General features: G+C 37.9%; 1 protein-coding gene across 6 annotated transcripts in view; it reads right to left on the reverse strand.

The window, feature by feature from the left end:
* The window catches only part of EXD3 (exonuclease 3'-5' domain containing 3), a 423,178-nt gene that overhangs the window by 279,710 nt on the left and 119,594 nt on the right, over positions 1-23,874 (reverse strand). For all 6 annotated transcript variants that reach the window (XM_020981781.2, XM_020981774.2, XM_020981775.2 and 3 more), the window contains one exon: positions 18,407-18,492. In XM_020981781.2, the coding sequence (XP_020837440.1) occupies positions 18,407-18,440 (34 nt within the window). In that variant the 5' untranslated portion in view covers positions 18,441-18,492. The remainder of the gene's footprint in view (positions 1-18,406; positions 18,493-23,874) is intronic.

Below are 23,874 nucleotides of genomic sequence, written 5' to 3' on the forward strand. Positions count from 1 at the left end.
GCCCTTCACAATCTAGCCTCTATCTTTCCAGCCTCACTGTCAATTACTCCCTCTTCCCATACTCTAGAATTTAACCAAACTGACTTCCTTTCTATTCCTCACACACAGTAGTACTCTAGCTCCCATTTCCATGCCTTTGCAGAAATGGCCATCCCCTTTGCCTGGAACGCTTTTCACCCTTACCTTTGCTTACCTCCTTTAAGTCTCAGCACAGGCACTACCTTCTGCATGAAAGCAATACCTTGCCTGATCTCTCCAACTGCTAGAAAACCCTCCAATTCCCTCCCAGTTTGAATTTTTTGTTATTTATTCTGTATATATTTGTATCTGGCTGGATGTTGTCTCCTCTAACACAGTACTAGCTCTTTGAGAGCAGAAATGCTTTCTTTTTGTCTTTGTATCCCTAGCCCCTAGAACAGTGCCTGGCACATAAGTAGGTGCTGAAAAATTGCTTGTTAACTGATTCCTCAGAAAGCAGCATTGTACAGTGGGAAAAGTGTTAGACTTGGAGTTAGAGGTCTTGGTTTTGAATGTGACCATAGTTAAGCCACTTTCTGAGCCTTAAATGCCCTCTGCTATAAAACTGGCAGAAAGGGGGGAAGAGAAGTGGTTTGGACTAGATATACTAAAGTCCCTTCCAGTTGTACATTTATCCTACCACTAATTGATCTCTTCAACTTTTCTACAATAAAAGCATAAAGTACTGTATCAAAAGCACTGCTAAATTCTGAGTAAACTGTATCTATTGCATTCCAACGATCTATCAATTTATTTAACCCTGCGGGCAAGATGGTAAATTGGAAAAGGTGCTTTATTTGGAGACAACTTGGGTTCAAATCCCAGATCTGCCACTTCAATCAATCAGTAAACATTTATCATGCTAGGCGCTGTACTAAGGTCTGGGGAATACAGAGTCAAAAGGGAACAGTCCCTGTACTCAAGGCAGTTTAAGTGGCACAGTGGATAGAGCACCAGACCTGGAGTTAGGAAGACCTGAGTTCAAATCCAGCTTCAGACACTTATTACCTCTGTGATGCTGGGCAAGTCACTTAACCCTGTGTATCTCAGACTTCCTTATTTGTAAAATGAGCTAGAGAAGGAAATGGCAAACCATTCCAGCATCTTTACTAAGAAAACCCCAAGTATGGTGAGGAAGAATTGAACATAACTAAAAAGCAACTGAACAACAACCTGTACTCAAGGATTTTATATTCTATCAGAACAGATAACATGTATGTCTACACGCATATACAAAATATATACAAAATGAATACAAGATAATTTTTTGAAATGGGGAAAAGCTGCTGGTGGGATCAAGAAAAGATTATGTAGAAAGGGGTGCTTCGGCTGAGTTTTAAAGGAAACAAGGGATTTCAAGAAGCAGAGGTATTAACAGAATAGCATTTCAGGCATAGGGACAGCTAATGCAAAGACACAGGGAAGTCAAATGGTCTGATACTTGTTACCTGCAAGTTGCCTGTATACTGAGCAATACACAACCTCTGGGCTTCAGTTTCCTCACTTGCAATTAGGTGGTGTATTCTTCTCAATATTTCACAATTGATTGACAGTGGCTCATTGATGACCTCTTCCAGTTGTTTGAGTACTCAAGATGTCCACCTAAATTCAAGTGACTTGAATTTATCAAGGACAATTAAGCGTTCTCTTATAATTTCCACGTTTATCTTGAATCATCAAATTATATAGTCATTTCTGTTTTGTCCCTTCCAGTCCAAAGGTCTATCTCCTTGGCAGAAAAAACAAAAGCAAAAACAGAACTGCTCTGTTTTCTCTCTGTTGTTTGCTGGCATCAATCACTCCACATGAGCAAAGGCCTGATCCTGTCTTTGAGCTTTGTCTTTTCCCCAGCAGAGCTTTTTAAAAAGCAACCTTTTTTGTTGTTCTTAGCTTTCCTTGTTAGCCTTCGATTATTCCAAGCTAGTGCTCCTATTTTTTCTTATATAACCATGCCATGAGGGCAGCTAGGTGGCACAGTGGATAGAGCACTGACCCTGAAGTCAGGAAGACCTGAGTTCAAATTCGGCCTCAGACCAAACACTTGACACTTACTAGCTGTTTGTCCCTGGGCAAGTCACTTAACCCCAATTGCCTTAAAAAAAGAAAGAAAGAAAGAAAGAAAGAAAGAAAGAAAGAAAGAAAGAAAGAAAGAAAGAAAGAAAGAAAGAAAGAAAGAAAGAAAGAAAGAAAGAAAGAAAACCATGCCATGCTTTTGTAGATATCCTCTGCCACCTTTCCTTTCTTCCATCTTCTATATAAATATTTTTAAAATAACCTAAGTTGGCTTTTGAGTTCTCTGTGTATTCACATTGTTCTCATCAGAAAACTTCTATTTTTCCTCCTCAAACACTTACTTAACTGAGAGAACACTGGCAAGTCACTTAACTTTTCTCAATCTCAGTTTCCTGATCTGTAAAATGGGGATAATAATACTAAAACTACCACACAGTGTTATCTTGAGGAAAGTAACCTTGGCCTAGCTGTATCAGATCTTAGATTATACTATAAAGTAGTCATAATAGAAATTATCTAGTACCACTTAAAAAATAGAGAGTTCAATCATTGGAACAGATTAGATATAGGACATGCAGAAGTAAATTAACATAGCAAAGTATTCAATAAACCCAAAGACTTGAACTACTAAGATAATGTTTCACCATTAAACAGAAATTGCCAAGAAAACTAGAAAGTAGTTTGGCAGAAATTAGGTTTAGAACAACATTTCATACCATACTGGGAATGGGCCCATGTGGATCCAGGGTTTTGACCAGAAAACACTGTTATTTGCTTACATGTGTCTTTGTTTAGTATGTCTATAGTTAGTACCTACTCAACCCCTGCCTCCCACTGGCTAAAACCCTTCTGAGAATGTCTCTGAAAAACCATGTGGATAAATAAGACGGGATACTCTCCTCTAGATGAGAGAAAAATTCTTCAATTTATTTGAGGCCATTATAGATTTGAGTTGTTCTCATGAAGACTTCTGCAGTGCTACAGATGTTGTAGCATCTCACAGGGAGACTATGTATGTCTCTCTTTGAGATGGTATTTTCTTCTCATATGTACACTCCTTCCATCAGTGGTGCTAAACTGTGTTTTTGGGCCATGATGATTAGCTTCTCTGAGCTTCTCCAGGAGTAAAAATTAGTATTTTTAACATTTGGATATAATGGAGAAAACAAGTGGACCTAAAGCATGCTGTGCAGGTATAAACTGAGACTTTCCCCTCCTTTGGCTTCTAGCTCTGCAACACTTATTCTCAGTTAGTCTAGCTCAACAAGAGATGATAAAAAAAGTTATTATAAAGATAAGGCCCTCCCCAACTCTAGAGTCAGACTGGTATCTTTGGTGGCTGGATAAAGGTAGAGGGAGTCCATGTATGGACAAAGCACACAAACACTACTGAATTTTATGCCTTAACAGCGAGAATGAAATGGTTTCACAATTCTCCTGGCATCCTACGAGGAACCACTGCACTTAGATTAACTCAACACTAGTGTCAAGATTTACTACCCATTCTTTAAAACCTAACACAAGTGCATTATCTTTTATAAACTTTCTCTGATCCCTCTAGGCCTTCTGCCTTAGAACTCCTACTTCTTCCCTTAGAGTCATCTGAGTATAAGAGACAGAAGAATCGTACACTCCACATGGTCTAACCTTAGGCATGAGGCCAGTTCAAACTGAAACAAAAATGGGCAATTTAGGTGACTCTGAAGCCGATCAACCTGTTTCCATAAAGTAATTTATAGCATACTGTAGAGCCAGTGAGAGGGCTTGAAGTAAGAGGCAGGTAGGTAAAGACCATATAATGGGAAGGATTCTGGGTGTGACAAAGGTATGACTTAGATAGACATCCATGGCAGCTCCCTGAAGGATAAGAGATGAGTTTGATCCAAAGATAAATGTGTTGATGAGATAAAAATCTTTCCAATTAAATGTGAAGACATTTGACTGGGTTTGTCCTCAAGACAATATAGAATAGAATATAGCAAGAATTCCTAAAGAAAAATACTTGGAAAAGTACTTAAGAGTACTTTGATAGCAATAAGTAATATTTTTATAGGATAGCAAAATACCATCATGCAAAGAAAGCTATTGTCTCCAACCAGTCCACAGACTATTCCTTTCCCCATTGTGCTGCGAATTACTGTACAGAAACAGGTTGGTTGCTTTCAAAGTCACCTACATTGTCTATCCATTTCTGTTTCAGTTTGAATTGGCCTAATGCCCTAAGTTTAGACCATATAGCCCTGTAGGATTCTGCTGTCTCTTGCACTCAGATGACCTTAAGAGAAGGAATGTGGCCTCTATTCCCATAAGCTCAGAGTGAGAACATCATAAAAGCTGAACTTTAGCCCCTTTTGGGGTAGGCAGCACAATAGCAAGGAGGATGCTGTTACTCCCCAGAGGCTCCAAGCAGTGAAAAACATCTCTGAGCTGAAATAAAAGGTCAGTATTTACTTAGGATCGCATCTCTTGTTTTCTTCAGCTTTCTTCCTCCCTCAAAGGAAAACAGTGAAACATTCTTCACTACTGCCCCCTTCACCCCCACCCCTCTCCTCAGAAATGCAGGAAGGAAGTGATAGGAGAACTTTCATACAAACACACATACATTCAGGGTTAGCCCAAACCCAACAACCTGCTGGAAACTTAGAATTCCAATCCTATTTCCCTCTAGGGAAGTTTTAGTGGGAGATAACACAGTGTACATTCTCTTTGAGTGGCCCTTGTAACAAAACTTAGGTTCAGATGTGGGGTAAATAATCCCCCTAGAAAAAAAAATATCAATACCATGTTCCTCTCCTAATGCAGCAAAACCTCAAATTTATCTCCATCTTCCTTCTAAGAAGCTCTGGGAGCATTACAGAACACTGGATTTGAAGTTGGTCAAGTTTCAGCTGTCACTTACTATGTAACTTTGGGCAAGCCAGTACCTTTCTAAGCTGGTGTTCTGATCTGGAAAATAGGCACCAATCAATCAAAAAAAGATTTATTCAGCACTCTCTATGTCCTAGGCACCGTGGAGATTAGATAGAAAAATAGCCAGATAGATAGAGAGACAGACAGACAGATAGAGAGATAGAGATAGATAGATACAGACAGACAGACAGACAAAGGATTTATTAAGAGCTTATTATATTCCAGACATTGTGCTAACCTACAGGAATATAAAGATCATTCCTGTCTGTCTTTGTATCCCCAGCACTTACAAGAGTGCCTGGCACATTGCAGGTGCTTAATAAATGCTTGCTGACTTGACAAGCAAGATAGTTCGTGCCCTCAAGGAGCTTACATTTTAATAGGAGAAGACAACACCTAAAAGGGAGTTGGACAGGGGGAGAAGGGGCAGTAGGGCGTGAAAATGGTTAGGAAGCGGCATGGAGGAATGGTTTTGGGCAACAGAAGGCCAAAGCTCACCTCTTAGGTCTGGGGGATGGGATTGGGGGGGAGGGAGAACAGAGACAGGACAAAGTCCAAGGCTGGATGTTCAGAGGGAAGAGATGAAGATGATGTCAGAGTGCAGGCAATCTGAAGGGAAGATGACCAAGAAGTGTTTTGTGGAGGGTTGGTTCCCAGCAAGATGAGATGAGAAAATTTTCTTATCAGAGCTGGGAGACTAGGGGCAAGCTGAGGTGGAGGGAACACATGGGAAGAAATAGGAGGATGCTAGCTGGAGTACAGGCAGAATGGGGAGGAGATACAATACCTGAAAAATTCCCAACTTGTTAAGACCTTATGTGCCAGTGGGGAAGATAAGGACATTTACAAGTAAATATAAAGATTACATATAAAAAAATGTGAAGTAGTTTAATACAAGGTAATCTGAGAGGCAGTTGAAAGGATCAAAAAAGGTTTCAAGTAGAAGGTGGTGCTTTATTTGCATCTTGAAGGAAGAAAAAAGACTCAAGGAGACAAAAGTGAGGAGGGAGCGAATTCCAGGTAGAGAAGAAAGTCAGTGCAAGGGCAGATAGGCTATCTCTTGTAAAATTTATCTCATGAAGTTGTTATAGGCAAAATGATGTGTAAACCATAAAGTGCTTAAAAAAAGGAGCTAGTATTATCAAATGCATCCTTATATCCTCAGTAGAAAAAGAGAAGGAAAGAAAAAAGTAGCATTTCCACATTATAAACAGGAAAACTAAGCTTCAGAGCATGTCATCTTTTGGGTCATATGGCTGGCTGCTGGCAAATGTGGAAATACAGCATTACTTGCTTTCCAAGTCTTGCCATAACAAACTCCTCCTCTTTCATACACTCCCCCTCCCCCAGGCCCATCCCTCCTACCCCGTGCCTGCTTCTGTCTCACTGGAAGATCTGTCTGGACTCAATCATAAGCACAGGAGATGGAAGCAGAAACATGTTGGGAAAAGGTTCTAGGGTGCTATAGGTACATGTTCATTGCACAACCACTTGCTACAACTTTTATCTAGTCCTATCTCCTTTTCTCTTTATCTCTCATATTCTCTTTTTCTTTACACTCCATACTCCATCAATCAATAATTATTTAATATGTGCTTACACTATGCCAGATGTTATGCAAGCACTGGGGATATAAATACAAAGAATGAAACAATCCCTATGCTCAAAGAGCTTACATTCTAACAATGGGGAAGCAAGTTCATATATAAGTGTATTCAGAATAAATAGAATAACTGTATAAAGACAATATAAAGATAAGGATATACATTTGGAAAATGGTTATTTCCAAAGAAGTTCTGTTCCTTTTGGTGATACATAATGAGTTCAATATTTTTAATGTTATACCTATGAATCATCTACCTTCCATGTTATCAAGGGACTTTGGTGAAAAAATGAAGGAAAAAAGATAAAGACAAACTGTATTTTCAAAAGCAGCAGGAAAAAGCAGATCCTGATTATTACAGACAGATAATGTTCAGCTTTAGACTGATATCTCCATTTGAGAGTAAATCAGCAGTGACTATCTGCTAGATGCCATCAAGTAAGTTTGTCATTTCTGAAGGGGTTAGCAAGCTGGCACTCAAAACTATCCTCACCTCCCCTGGCATTTGGTTCTCTCTCTCTCTCTCTCTCTCTCTCTCTCTCTCTCTCTCTCTCTCTCTTTGCTGTGTATGGTATGATTCATTACGTAAATAGTGCTCTCTCATGTTACATATTTGTACCCCCACAATAAAGTACATGTTCTTCTAGGATAACAATGGAATCTGTAACAGTAAAAACGAATTATCTATAGGTATTCTATACCATGATGATAGCTGGCTATAAACCATGTACTTCAGTCATTCCCAAACAAATTCCCTGTAGTTTTCAATTACATATGAGTATGTTCATTGGCATGGGTAACTGTTATAATGGTCATTTACCCATGCCCACACTGTTACAGGTACAGTTAATCAGGAGTTAACTATACTACCTTTGTAACTCTTCACAGCACCTAACTGCACTGCACATAGTGGGTTCTCACTCACTAAGAAGCTCTAATAAGCAGGGGGCCAGGATTACAGGAAGTTTAAATCTGATTCAGAAAGTAAAAGGAAGGAACTGGAAAGCTCCAAAAAGGCCAATGATGCTGTTTCAGCAACAAAAAAGGAAGATTACTTTAGAACTGGATGTGTGCAAGTGGAGAGGAAGAAGGCTGGGGATGCGAATGGTGTCAGTACTAAAATGGGGAGTGGCCACTGTCCAGAAGCAGTGTTCTTGCAGCACTAGTGGAAAAGACTGAGCAGTCACAATGTGCTAGCCATGGTACATGAGGATCAGAAGCCACAGGAAAATGGAAGAGCTTATACAAGAAGGGAAGGAGACACTATCACCCGAATACTGCAAAGCCAGGGAGGAAAGTGGATCACCAGCAGTCTAAAGAAGGTAGAAGGGTAATGGGGGAATAACAAATATATCATTACACTAAGTTTAAGATAAAAACATGCCATTGGTAGCCAATACCAAAACACCTAGAGGGCAAAGGCTAATTGTAGTGAAAATATTTGAGGGGAGAAAAGTAAGTTTAGGCACCAGCCAAATAAAGAATATTTTAAATGTTACACATAGATTAGACCTCTACAAAAGCCAAAAAGGTCAAAAGGATGATCAACATTTACTTGGTATGGGTATACCTTGAGCTAGTACCAAAGGGCCAATATTAAACCTACTGGCTGCTTCTTTCCTTTGGGAATTAATGTGCTGCCTTATTTTGCCATGGAAAATTGCCTGAGATTAAAATGAAGGGTAATAACAGATTCCTTCATATCCTTTTCTGTAAGCTTCTAACAATCACAGAAAGAATGCTTTTGCATTTAGTCTTATTCTATACCTCTCATTTTCACCTCATAGCACAGGAAATTTTGAAGGTGTTTTAATAAAACCAACCAAACAAAAAAAATTAAGAAAGAATGCTGGATTTGGAGTAAGGAAAGATCTGGATTTGAATCTTGCCTCTAATATTTACTAATTGTATAACCATGGATAAGCCAATTAACCTCTTTGCCCATCAGTTTTCTCATCTGTAGTGTAAATAAAAATACTTATAATACTTACCTTGAAGAGTTGTTATGAGGATCAAATGAGATAATATATTTATATAAATTGTTTTATAAACTTTAACACAACATAAGTGTGAGTTATTAATATTGAGTAAGGGACTAAGGGACATTTCCTTACTCATTTAGCTGTTTAGGTTTAAATTGTAAGGCTCCATGACAAAACAAAACAAAACATAAGGGATATTCTTAGCAGGGAAAATACCAAAGATTATAGGTCTTAGACATTACCTATGCTTTGTTAATAGCAAAAACAAAAAACAAAAACAAAAAAAAACCCTCAGAAAATCCCTCTTCTTTTTCTGTCTTTACCCTGTGCCCCAAGTAACGTGTAATAAAATCTCTCTACTCAAGGGAAGTTAGAAACAACCTAAGATTTCAGGTACGATGTTGAAATATTGACTCACCAGTAAAGGCCCACACAAGGGTTATGGTCTCCTTTCCCCAAATATTCCAAAGCATATGTATGTATGTGCATGTGCATGTAGTAGAGGAGACTATGGGACCTTTTAAAATTCAAACACCCACTCCCAGACAGAGTGAGCTACTCTGTGTCTCAGCAAAGAATGAAGCATCACTCACATTTAGGAAGAAAAACAACTTTCACAATGCGTACTATAACAGTTTATTTTTAATATCAATTTATTGTACACTAAAGGTTCTCTGTTCCATACTCAGTACTGAATATGGCAGAAACATATTTCCTCTGAAGTGGCCCTATCTTTCTACAGTTTCTTGTATACTCTAAGGATATGAACTACTAAAGACAAATCCCTAGAGACCTATCACACAGTTTCAAGATCCTTTGCCATCTCTAGGCCATAGAAGGCCCATTACTGAGCTGAATCCTGCTAGGACCACAGGGTTATCTTTACTTGACAATGCAAGGCAAAGATCCCTGGCAAAGAACAACACGGATATACTAATTACATAGAGGAGGAAAAATTCTTGTTGCTGGTTCTCAGGGTGCTAAATTAAGAAAACAGGTGCTTGGCATACTTAAATAGGTTTCTGTGATACCAAAGGAGAATGTATACTCTAAGAATATTTTTGCATCCTGAGTTGGACCATTTATCAATCCAAAATATAAAAAAACTTTGAATTCTCCTACTAAAAACTATTACATTACTATAAGGAAAGTCATTAAAACTACCCAGGAAAATGAAAAAAAAATGCTCTAAAAAACTAATAATTAGAGAAATGTAAATAAAAACAACACTGAGGTACCATCTCACACCCATTAGATTTACAAAGTTGTCAATAAAGGAAAATGGCATATGTTAAGAGGGGCTGTGGATGAACTAATCCAGTCATTCTGGAGAGTAATTTTGAATTATGTCTAAAAATCTGGGTATACCCTTGGACCCAGTGATATCATTACTAAGTCTATACAATAAAGAGATCATAGAAGGATGGGACACATAGTACAAAAATATTTACAGCAGTCCTTTTGTAGTAACAAAGAACTGGAAACTGAGGAACGCCCATCAACTAGGGAATAGTATATCAATGCGATGGAATACTATTGTGTTGCAAAAAATAAGGAAGGGGGAGGGGCAAAGTTAAGATAGTAGAAGAAAGGCAACCCAGACGAACTCTCTTAACATTCCTCTTCAAACAAATTTAAAATGACTTCTCAAATCAAATTTTGGAGCACTAGAACCAACAAAAGAAAGCGTTTTTCCAGCCTAAGGAAACTCAGGAGGTTGGCAAGAGAAGTTTGTGGCACCAGGGTGAAGTCCTGTCAAGAGCCCATCACCTAGCCAAAAAAAAATATTTAGACATGGGCAAGGAAGCTAATGACTCCATGAGACATCAAGAAACAATAAAACAAGTCAAAAGAATGAATAAAATAGAAGAAAAGGTAAAATATCTCACTGAAAAAACTGATCTGGAAAATATGATCCAGGAGAGACAAGTTTAAGAAGTATTAGATGATTACTATAGTCATTGACTACTATGTCTTGCATACCTAACCTATTCCACTGATCCACCACTCTATTTCTTTTAGGTAGATGCTATTTATTATTTTAAGGAAGACTCCGTTTATTCCTATGCTCTCTGGTGTTTTTAATAGGTAGGGGTGTTGTATTTTGTCAAAAGCTTTTTCTGCATCTATTGAGATGATCATGTGTTTTCTGCTAGTTTTGTTGTTGATGTGATCAATTATGCTGATAGTTTTCCTAATATTGAACCAGCCCTGCATACCTAGTATAATTCCTACCTGGTCATAGTGTATTATCCTTGTGATAAGTTGCTGTGATCTATTTGCTAATATTTTATCTAAAATTTTTGCATCTATATTCATTAGGGAAATGGGTCTATAATTTTCTTTCTCTGTCTTGACTCTTCCTGGTTTAGGTATCAGCACCATAAAAATTTGATAAGACTCCTTCTTCGGCTATTTTTCCAAATAGTCTATATAGTATTGGAATTAACTGTTCTTTAAATGTTTGATAGAATTCACTTGTAAATCCATTTGGCCCTGGAGATTTTTTCCTAGGGAGTTCATCAATGGCTTGTTCAATTTCTTTTTCTGAGATGGAGCTATTTAAGTATTCTACTTCCTCTTCTGTTAATCTGGGCAGTTAATATTTTTGTAAATATAACTGACCTGGAAAAACAACTGACCTGGAAAATATGATCCAGAAGATACAATTTAAGAAGTATTAGACAACCTAAAAGCCATGATCAAAGAAAGAGCCTAGACATCATCTTTCAAGATATAGTCAAAGAAAACTGCACCAATATCTTAGATCCAGAGGGTAAAATAGAAATGGAAAGAATCCACTGATCACTTCCTGAAAGAGATCCCAAAATAAAAACTCCCAGGAATATTAGGACCAAATTCAAGGCTCCTGGGTCAAAAAGAAAATACTTCAAGCAGCCAGAAAGAAAAAATTCCAATGCCATGGAACCACAATCAGGATAATACAAGATTTAGCAGCTTCTGATATGATATTCCATTAGCAATTGGGATTGTAATTGAGATTACAATTAACCAGCAAAACTGAGTAATAATATTTCAGAGGAAAAATGGATATCCAATGAAATACAAGACTTTCAAGCATTCCTGATGAAAAGAACAGAAAATGTGACATTCAAACATGAGACTTAAGAAAAGCATAAAAAGGTAAAAACATGAAAGAGCAATCATAAGGGTCTTGATAAAGTTAAACTGTTGACATTCCTATATAGGAAGATGACATATATAACTCCTAAGAATTCTGTCATTGTTAGGGCAGTTCAAAGGAATTTACATAGACAGAGTGCATGGGGTATGAGTCAATTACGTTGGAAAGATCTCCAAAAAAAATGAAGGGTAAGTAAGAGGGACACACTGGGAAAAGAGGAAAGGGAGAGGAGCAAAAGAGAACAGGGAAATTTTTCTCCCATAAGAGAGGTGCACAAAGAAGAGCTTGTACAGTAGAGGGAAAAATGGGGGGAGGGGAAAGGTGGTAGGCAATGCTTGAACCTCACTCTCATTGGAATTAGTTTAAAGAGGGGAAAAAATATATGTGTATAAATATGTACACACACTCACCTGTGTATAGAAATGTAACTAGCCCAGTAAAGAAATGGTAGGGGAAAGAGATAAGGGAAAGAAGGGGGAGAGGGGAGGGAAATGATAAAATGGAAGACAGATTAAGGGAGGCAATGATTAGAAGCAAAACACTTTTTCCTCTCTTAATAGTATTTTATTTTTTCCAATTACATGTAAAGATAGTTTTCAACATTCACTTTTATAAGATGTTGGGTTCCAAACCTTTTTTCTCCCTTCCTCCCTTCCCCCCTCCCCAAGACGGCATGCAATCTGATTTAGGCTATGCATGTACAATCATATTAAACATAATTCCACATTAATCATGTTGTGAAAGAAGAATCAGAATAAAAGGGGGAAACCATGAGAAAGAAAACACAAAGAAAAAACAAAACAAAAAAAATAGTAAGAAGCAAAACAGACTTTTGAGGAGGGACAGCATAGAGAGAGAGAAGAAGAAACAAGAAAATGGGATGGAGGCAAAACACAGTTAGTAATCATAACTATGAATGTGAATGGAATGAGTTCACTCATAAAATGGAAGCAGAGAGCAGAATGAATTAGAAACTAGAATCCAACAATATACTGTTTACAAAAGATATACTTGAAGCAGAAAGGTACACACAGAGTTAAAATAAAGGCCAGGAGTACATTTTAATACACTTCAGCTAAACTATAAAAAACCAGGGGTAACAATCACGATCTCAGACAAAGCAAAAGTAAAAATAGACCTACTCCCAACGGACAATTGGGGAAAATACATTTTACTAAAAGGTACCACAGGCAATGAAGTAATATCAAAATTTTTTGCAGCAAGTTTTTCTGATAAAAGCCTCATTTATCAAATATGTACAGAATACAGACTGAGTCAAATTTATAGAAATAAGAGCCATTCCCCAATTGACAAATCGTAAAGGATATAAGCAGGCAGTTTTCAGATGAAAAAAATCAAAGCTATCTATACTCATAAAAATGCTTTAAATCACTATTGATTAGAGAAAGGCAAATTAAAACAACTCTGAGGTATCACCTCACACCTATGAGAAATGAAAAATGCTGAAAGGGATGAGGGAAAAATAGGTGGGGTAGTGAACTAGTCCAATCATTCTGAAGAACAGTTTAGAACTAGATCAAAGGACCACAAAACCATGCATACCCTTTGATCTGGCAATACCATTACTAGGTCTATATCCCAAATAGATCAAAGAAAAAGGATAAGGTACCATATGTACAAAATATAGCAGCTCTTTTTGTGGTGGCAAAGAATTGTAAATCAAAGGGATGCTCATCAATTGGGGAATGACTGAACAAGTTGTGGCATATGATTGTGATGGAATACTATTTTGCTATGGGAAATGACAAGGCAAGTGATTTCTGAAAAACATGGAAAGATCTATATGAACTGATGCAAAGTGAAGTGAGAAGAACCAGAAGATCATTGTGCACAGTAACAATGTTGTAATGATGATCAGCTGTGAAAGACTTGGCTACTCTGATCAATACAACGATCCAAAACACTTCCAAAGGACTCACGATGAAAAATGCTATCCACCTCCAGAAAGAGAACTGATGAACTCTGAGTGGAAATTGAAGTATAATTTTCTCACCTTATTTTCTTGCCTTTTTAAGAAATATGGCTAATATGGAAATATGTTTTGCATGATTTCACATGTATAATTGATATTATTTTGCTTGCTTTGTCAGTGGGTGAGGGAGGTTAGGTGGGAGAAAATTTGAAACTCAAAATTTAAAAAGAATGTTAAAAATAAATAAATAATAAACGGAGGGGTGAGGAAGGGGATAAATTAAGAGAAACCTAGGAAGACTTGTATGAATTGATGGAAAGTGAAATGAGCAAAATCAGGGGAACAATTTATACAACAACAACAATACTGGAAAGAGAAACAACTTTAAAAGACTTAAGAATTCTGATCAGCACAATGACCAACCACAATTCCAGACTAATCATGATGAAATATACTATCCGCTGCTTGACAGAGAGATGATGGACACCGAGTATAGACTGTTGAGACCTTTTTTCTTCCATGTAGGCAATATGTTTGTAAAAAAAACATTTTTTTCTTGTTTTTCTCAACTGGGGGGGTGGGGATGGGTAGAAAACCCAGACCTGACAATAAAATAAACCTGCATTTTAAAATAAAAAGAAAGCTGCAGCAGAAAGAATTAAATCCCCTTTCAACCTCCCTTTATTCTCCTTTGTTCCTCATGAGTATGGTCAGTGAGCAAATGGTAGGTCACAGTTAGAGAAGCAAAGACTTCATCCTCTAATAGGATTTCCCTCAAGGACAACTATTGACTAGATACCATACAGAGACTGCAAATCTGGGCTGGGCTGTAGCTCTTTGTATTCTGAATAAATAAAAATGATGTCTGAAATTACTATTCCCTTTTTCCTTTCTGGCAAGATAATTAAAAAATGCTATTATATCGAGACCAAAAATGTCTGGTGCTACTGGGGCAAGATGACTTATTGTGGCATGAGACTTTAAACTGTAAAGGAAAAAAAATTAACTCCTCCCTAAGTCCACCCACACCATATTTTAATCTGTATTTCTCCATCCTCATTACAGATTCTCTGAATCATTTGCCCTGTTCCAGTGAAATCCTCCATTCAATTCACTATTTATGTGACTCCTGGACCAACCTAACAGCTAAAGGAAAGAAAGACACTATAATTTGGGGAAAGATTAAAACATTTTTCCTGTAATACTGCTGGCCTGGTGACACTCTTCTCAGGATAAAGGAAAGCCAAGGTTGTTGCCCTCTCTCTCCCCTTCTCGTAGACAGGAAGGAAGTGCTGGCAGAGACCCCTCTTGGCTTCCTGTCCACTTCTGAACATATTTCCAGACACTACCTTCTCCCATCATCCATCACCCAGTCCAGCCAAACAATAACTACAAAATGAAGGGGAAACACACATTTCATATAAACACCTCGAGGCCACAGGATCCCAAACCACTACAATTCACACAGCTAAATTTTATCTTTAAACTCCATCTAACAAGGTTTTATTCCAAGCTTCTTTCCCTTCACAATTAAAAAACTCAGCCTCCATAATTCATCTTCCCAGATCAACTTCTAAAATATTAAAAACTGGTTTTAATTTTGCTAAATAAACCTTAATGAGCATGTGGGAGTATGGTGGTCAGGAAGAGCAAAGAAAGATGGGCATTTTTTGAGTGAGACTGGAGCACTCCAAAGAAGTCAAAAGCTGTAGACTTCAGTCTTAGCACCCCAACTATCTTGGGTAAAATCCCTTTAGATGTATTACACATCCTGTTGTTTTATGCTTCTCAGGTTCAATGGTAAAACTGGATATGATGAAAGACATGAATTATAACATAGAAACAGGAATGAGAGGAGAAAACATGCACAGCAGGTCACAAGGGGAAGTAACTGGGAAGAGAGTTAGGAAGAATATTTAGGACTTTAGTCATCTATATACAAATGTTTGCAGATAATAAAAAAGTTAATTTGAAGTTTTAACATAGCATATAAATATTTCAGGATATAAACATTATCTCAGAAGGATCACTGAAACTTGGTGGGATGGGACTCATAACTGGGATACAGCAATGAAGAGTTAACCTTATTTAAAGGAAACCTATCTAATAGAAGGGAAAGAGTTGCAGCATATGTAAAGAAAATAAATACTTACATGGAAATTCATGTGAGAATTCACTAGAGAGTATTAGGTGAAAACAAAAAGAGACAGAAATAGGCATGTTGTTATACTAGAAGTATTCTACAGACTGTCTGACCACATGGAGGATATGCATGATGCTTTCCTAACATAAATTATAAAAACTGACCCAGAAGCAAGATATAGTACTGACTGGAAGATTTCAATTATCTTCAGATCTACTGTTAAGTTTCAGAACATCTGATAAATTTTTGGCTTGTCCTGCTAACAATTTCATCTTTCAAAAGGTAGAAGAAGGATTTAAAAGGCAGAGGTAGAATTCTGAATTTAATTCTGACCCAGGAAGAATTGGCTGACACAACGAAATCTTGGAAGAACTATGTCATCTTAGAGTTTGTGACCGCAAAGGATAGTTATACTAGATTATAATCTGATATGTGCTTTTTTTTTTTTTACATTTTGAGCAAAAATTTCAAAAGGTTCAGAAAAAAGTAGATGTTCCTATTCTCTCTCAACGGGAAAATAGCTCAAGAAGGACAAGATGCTCTCAAAATGAAATTCTGACAACTCAGTTTTTCCTTCATTCTACAATAATTTCTTACGTATCTACTATGTGGCAGGAACTATAAGTATCTGGGATACAAAGGGGGAGGGGAGGGGAGGGGAGGGGAGGGGAGGGAGGGAGGGGAGGGGAGGAGAGGAGAGGAGGAGAGGAGAGGAGAGAGAGGAGAGGAGAGAGGAGAGGAGAGAGAGGAGAGAGAGAGGAGAGGAGAGGAGAGGAGAGGAGAGGAGAGGAGAGGAGAGGAGAGGAGAGGAGGAAAAATAAAAATAAATGAAAGAGTCCCTGCAGTCAAGGAAGGCACTTACACAAGAAAAGAAAATAATATGAACACAGATAAGTAAATGAGATAATATTTGTGAATTGCTTGGCACAGTGCCTGGCATAAGAGGTGATACATACAAGTTAGCTATTATTATTGTTATTATTATTAAAGACAAAATACATACAAAGCAAATAAAAAGTCATTTCAGAGGCCCTAGTAGCTGGAGGAGCCAGGGGAAAAGAATCAGAATGAGCCTCACAGAGATATACTTTTGTTCTAAGAGGCAAAGGTGAGAAGGGAGTATATTTCAGGCATGACAGGTTGCCAGAATCTAAGGCTTGAAGATGGGAGATGGAATGTTGGGTAAACGTACTAGCAAGAAAACCAGTGAGGATATAAAACAGAGCTAGAGAAGGAGAGTAATACACAATAAGTCTAAAAAGATAGGCTGGAACCAGGTTGCAAAGGACTTTAAATGTCAAACAGAGATGCTTATATTTTATCCTTTAGACAAACGGGAGTCCTTGCAGCTTCTTGAGCAGGGGTGTCACATAGTCATAAATATGGATGCACAGAAAGCTCTCTGATTAACCTAAAAAGGCTAAAGGAACATGGACAAAAAATGGAAATTAGGATTCATAACCAAGAACAACCAAACAGAATTACTGCACTAAAAGAGTATGGAAAAGACAAAGATGATAGCTGATTTTCAACAAACTCTTTCATAATATCCTTCCTTAGAAGCACACCATCTTGTGCATGAGGAAATGGATGTCACATCTATTTCACCAATTTTGAATGTTTCATTTTCTTAGATTCTTTAACATGTACATTGTTGTCATTTTACTTGATAATTTAAACTGAGATGGTTTATGAACTAAATGATTGTTAATTATAATATAATCCAATAAGTATAATCTCTATGAAATTATAAAATATTATTCAACGTAACATAGTCCTTCTTGCTATATATCCTTATACGGGAAAAGGTGGTTTCTCAAATGGCCCCTGTGTTAAGGATCTAGAATGTCTACATCTGTGAAATCTGTTGCAGTACTGAGAACTCATTTCTACTCAAGCCCCACCCAGTTCCAATGTATCACAGATTTAGATTCTTATGTGGGGTGGGGTTTTTATTTCTTAATTAGCTAGAGCTATGTTTATCAGCACTTTCTTATAGAAAGCAGGCCAGAAATTGTGAGATCCCCATCCAAGTCTATGAATGAATCCCTATGAAAGCCTGAGAAAGTAACTGAACCCCTACATTCCACAACTACTCTAGGTTTCCCTCTTTGGACCTAGATTGAGGATGGAAGGAGGGGAGTGAAGAAGGGGAATTATGATATAACATTGGTAAATACTCAGAAGAAGGAAAAATCAGCAGCCAGTAGGCAATCCTCTCCAAGTGAGTTTGTCTGAAGGAACCAAGCATTTGCTCACTCATATTTCTCGATACTGATATAAATTAGTGATCAAAAACTCCAACCATTCAGATCAATCTCTTTTAAAAAGCAAGCAAAGATTATGAACCAAGAATGGTTCATAATAGAATATTCTATAGTCAATCAGCCAATCACACTTACTGACTACATACTAATACACAGAGTGATATCCTGGGCAAAAAGGGGTGTGAACTAATAGGCTAAGAGCCCCCTGAACAAATAAAAGGAACTATATAAAGGCAAAGTATAACTCTCACATAAAAGAAACACAGAAAGGAGCACAGCCCTCCTCTCAAGGAGCTTACAATCTAGTCAGAGAAAAAAAATGTCTCCCATACATGAAAAAGATTTAAAAACATTTATAAGCGAGTACAGATGAGCACATAACAGAGACTTACCGGCACTCTCTCTGGTGCTGCTTTCCCGGTCCATGGGTTATGGAATACACCAATACAAAATGGTAGTCTGCGCTTCAAATAAAAGACTAGGAGAAAAAAAATACAATTATTTCCTTGACACACATATAAATGCAAAGAAAGGTTCTCAAGTCCCAAGCAAAGTTTATGTTAAGCCCCTTTCAATCCATTAAAAACCCAAGAGTTGGCTCCCATTCCACCACAGCTAAAGTCTTCAGAGATCCTATACACTACCTATGAAGTATTAACTACAACAGTAGCACAACATCAATCAATAAGTATTTATTAAACACCTACTATGTGCAATGCACTGTACCAGGCTAAAGGGAATAGAAACACAAAAATGAAGCAATCCCTACTCTCAAGGACCTTATACTCTACTGGGAAGGCAATAAGTACATGTATATGTATATATACAGGAGAGAGAGAAAGAGAATAAATACAAAATCATTAAATAATAAAAATAGCTAGCATTTATATAGTGGTTTATGGTTTGCAAAGTACTTTATGTATGTTATATCATTGGATCCTTACAAGAGCCCTGTCAGGTAGGTACAATTATCATCTCCATTTTACAGATGAAGAAACTGAAACTGAGAGGGGTTAAAGGACTTGCCCAATGTCACACTGCAAGTATCTATAGCAAGATTAGAATTCAGGTCTACCTTATTCCAAGTCTAGCACTCTATATACCACACCACCTAGTTGCCTCTGTACAAGATAGTTTGAGAAGAAAGGCACCGTATTTGTAAGAATTCAAAAAAAGCTTCGTGTAGAAGGTTGTGCTTGGGCTGTATCTTGAAGGAAGAGAGGGATTCTGTGAGGAAGAATTGAGGAGCAAGTACATTTCAGGCCTGAAGGTCAGTCAGAGAAAGGGCATGGAAATAGAAGAAAAAGAAAAGCCCAGTTTGGAAGGATTAAAAAGTGCAGAAGGGAGTGTAATGCAAAATGAAGTTAGAAAGACAGCTTGGGATGAGGTTACAAATGTCTTTAAAAGCTAGGCACAAGAGTTTGTATTTTATTCTAGAGGCAACGGAAGATGGGGAGTGACATCATCAGATCTATGCTGAAGGAAAAATCACTTTGGCATCAAAGTGAATACCCTGAGTTGTGGAGGATGAACTGCAGTGGGAAGAGACTTGAGGCAGAGAGACCAATTAGGAGACCATTGCAATAATTAAGGCACAAGGTGATGAGGGCCCAAATGAAGCTGGTGAACTTGTGAGTAGAGAAAAGGAGTTGGATGCAAGAGAAATTGTGAAAGTAGAAACAGCAAGATTTGGCAACTGATTAAATATTTAGGGTGAGGGTACCTAATCCTATTACTTCCCTATAAATATTGAATCAATATTGTCTTTTTATAGTTGTCCTAAAATGCAACATGGAATGTCACTAAATTCTAATTTGAAGAAATTTCAGCTAAAATATGACTATTGCTTATAGTTGTGATCATTGGTTATAACTTTCTGTCCTCCAAATCTGGCAAACTCAGGGGAACTGAGGATTTTGCTGCTGCCGGAAGAGATGGAATACAAAATGCAATGAGGAACAGAACATCAAGAACAGACATAATGGGGAATGGGGAATGGGGAAATTAGTGAATAGCTGAGATCAGAAAGCTTTCTAAGAAGCTATGCAAAAAACAAGGAATAAAGTATTTCCCAATAGGTTACTTGCAGGAGCTGTTTCCTTCCTCAGTTGGCTACACTGTGGGGTGAGGGAAGACTGTAGTTGCTTCTAACAGCTATATGTTGGAAAAAGTCAGTTTCTGTTCAAATGCTGCTGAGGATAAGACCCTTTCTACAAAGTTACTTTGGAACAGCTTCCTGCCTAACCTCAGCAACTCTGCAATTTCCCACTGCTGCCTCCCTGTTCAGTGGCTACCCAGACTTTATCAGAATTGCTCATCCTTTGTTTTTCAACCAGGAAATGGAGGAAGAGGCTGTAGGGGGGAGGGGCGGGGATTGAAAGGATAGCTGGTCTCAAACTAGAATTTTTCAAAGACTCAAACAGATGAAACAGGTAGGTATACGTTAATTCTGAGCTTCAAAAGATTAGAAGGGGAATGGAATGCCATCAATCCTTGAACGTGTAGATCTGAGAAGCATGATAGTGAAGTAGAAAGAGCAAATAGTTCACAACTGAGTTTAGAAGAGTCAAAGAAGGAATAAGTTCATTTCTGAATGCATGGAGGCTTTTTCTGATATCTCACTAAGGGGGTACGAGTCCAGAAGTTATAATTCACAGATTAAGAGACAGTGGATACCCTGAGTCCTCCTGGAGTGCTATCAACAAATGGCTAAGATCAGACTGGCCAGATCTCATTTATAATATAACTATGATGCCACAACACCAACAGAAATTCTGCCTCCTTGATTAATCCCTCCGCAATCAGATTCTGCCTTTACTCTGTGTAATCTAAGCACCTGAGACTCTTTTGCTACCCCATACATGTGTTTTTGTTGATATGTTAAGTTTTCTTATATTCCAAATCCATTATAATTCTCCCTGTTCTGTAGTCACTCTATATGTATCCATCTTATTTCTACAACAAAACTGTAAACTCCCTGAGAGCAAAGACTGCTCTCTATTTCTTTTTTAATCTCCAGTTCTAGAGATATTTGTTCTTATACAAAATTAACTTAAAACAACACAAATCCTTCTTTTAAACTCAGCAGAACCATAAAACACTAAAATTCAATGTTAGACAGATTCTTTCATATTAACAAATAGCCTCTGGCCGAAAACTTGCACTAAAAGGAACCATTTGAATGGTGTTTTGAAATCAGCAACAGGGAACTGGAACAGCTCTGCACTCATCACCTCTTTAGCAGCTGGTCAGAGCCCAACACTCCAGTCCTAACATCTGTCAGAGCAGCTCTAGGCTCCACCAATGGTAAAGAGAATTTTCCTTAGCAAACAGTCTACTCTGCTTGCCCCAGGCAGCCCATCAATGCCTTTGTTTCTAGCCACTGGCTGAGGGTTCCTTGCCATTGGTTAAGAAATCTAATTCCAGGATCTTCCTTCTTTAGATTGTCAAGGTTTCTCATAAAACATAAAGAGAAGAAGTCAAAATCATTTGAACTGAAATGTGTTTTCTTACCTGTCAGGCAATGGGAAATTAGAATATTGATTTTGGTATATACATAGATCACACTGTCATAGGTTTAGAGCCAAAAGGAACCTTAAGAAATCAACTAATTCAGTCTCCTTATTTTATAGATGAGGTTTGAGGCCAATAATGGTTAAGTAATTTGTCTGAGGCCACTCAAGGTAGTGGCAACACCAGAATGGTTAATATGTACAGATATGAGTATCAGTGCCTCTGGCTGGCCAAATCAGGATTGGGAGAGGGGTGTCAGGGCAAAGGAAGAGAAGAAGAGGCCGCCAGTTCCCTTCCTTAAGATTCACAATCCTGAGACTAACAGAAGATATCTATGGCAATGAAGGAGGAATCGGTTAGTGGTTTCAGTGTTCTTCTGTCTTTACCGGAGTGCCAGTACTAACCCCTCAATACAAGGATCGGGAAAGAAAGGCAAACCTGGGTATCCTTATCCAGGGCTGTCCTGAGCCAATTTTACTCCAGAAAAGGGGCTGAGCCAGAGAAGGCTTTTCCTGATGGGAATTTCTTCAGGCTTAAAGATATGGGACAGCTACCAAGCAATACCTTAAACTTACTTGTGAAATACTACTATTACCAGTTTATATCAGATGAAATTTTGTCAGTATAGATAATAAGACAAATTTTGTCCATGTGCTACATGCAAAGTCTCCTTGGCCTTCAATCAAGGGTCTGACTGGTACTTTTTCCAGAACACCTGTACTCTTATTTTCTACTCAATTTAGGTTTAAAAAAAAATAATGACAGGGATAACAATTCTTAAAAAATTCTATTTTCCAGGTGCTACATTCTCTAAAAACTTCTAGCTTGCCCTGATTCTGTCTCAAATAGTAGTTAAGTACAAACAATTACAGTTCTAATTTAAACAGTTCACTTTATTTAGAGTACACATGAGGGCTGGGTGATGGCAGCTAGTAGGGTCTCTTGGCTATGAGAAGCCCCTTTGTTAGGAAAGGAAGGCTCAATGGCAATGGCGATGGTGATGGTGTTGTGGGGGTTCAGCTCAGAGAGAACTCTTTAACTAATGATACTTTCCCCATGGTCCTAGCTTGACATTCTAAGGAATGCCACTTATTGTTCAGCACTGTTCACCTCCCCACCCAGCCCCCAGTCACTCTGCAGTTTTTCAAGTCACTGACAATAAACTGTTATGTCTCATAATTCAAGAAATGGAAAGATTCTTGGCAGAAGGGAATTGCTTTAGGCACCGCTCCCATTTTTGAAAGTAGCAAAAATCGTAATTTCTCTTTCTTTATTGTTAGCTTCCTCCCCCATTCCTTTTTTTAAAAGCCCACTTGTTTTTTTTTACATCACATTAAAGTAGCTCAGTTCCTGGTAAATGTTAAATTTAGCTCAACAATTCAGTACAAAGCGGGTCTTCTCTCTTTCTTGTTTTCACGTCTGTTGAGTTTATTTTGGTGTTTGAGCTGGCTGTAGTTGTTCAGAGTGACTGTGTATCAGGGGACACAATCAGAAGCTGAGTATTGTAAATGAAGAGAAGGAGGTAAGTTGGCAGCTCTCTCCACAGACCTAGCTGCCTTGGTCTTCCACCAATTAAGCACTCCAAGATTTTATACTCCTTAGATAAGTGAAAGGGGGCACGTCCCTACTCTGTCCCAGAAACTCCTACAGGAATGGGCCTAAGGGTCAGCAGCAGACATCTTGCAAAGTTAATTTGCAGAGTACAGCACAAGAAAAACAAATAAGCCAAAAGATACCTTGTCATATTATTCTAATAATCTCTCTAAACCATCCAAATTCTACCAACAGCTAATAAATAAGTGTCAAGTTTCCCAGATCTGCTATTACAACAGTACAGTTCCTGCCATAACAGGTTTGAGGCTTTTAAAAAATAAATAAATAAAATGAAGCACCACCCACATAAAACCAGAATACATGGCACAGTATTTACTTTAATGGGCTCTTCAGAAATCCAATTAACTGCAGCCTTCTGAGTAATTGGCTTTGTTACCTCTGATGTAATAACCAAACCACTTTAGAACTGGATCAAAAAATCAAGTTAACTTTCTGTGGACAGACAGGCTTTTTATCTGCCAAGGCCTGTCTGATTTCCAAGATGCAATTGTAGCCAGCATACCAGGATGGAGGCAGTGCTCTCTATCTTCCTTTCAAAGGATCTGGATTATGCTATCCACTTGAAAAAGGGAAAGCCCAAACTCTGATGTGACTTGACATTCATTCATCCTACTATGGGTTTAAATCTTAAATAGCTAACCTACCTACTAACACATGAGGAAAACTTTTCACAAGCTTCACTTCTAGCAAAAATATACAAATAGTTCATTATGCTCATGTGGTCTTCCTTGTC

This window comes from Phascolarctos cinereus, unplaced genomic scaffold, assembly GCF_003287225.1.
Source record: "Phascolarctos cinereus isolate Bilbo 61053 unplaced genomic scaffold, phaCin_HiC Scaffold_2;HRSCAF=192, whole genome shotgun sequence".
Taxonomy (NCBI): domain Eukaryota; kingdom Metazoa; phylum Chordata; class Mammalia; order Diprotodontia; family Phascolarctidae; genus Phascolarctos; species Phascolarctos cinereus.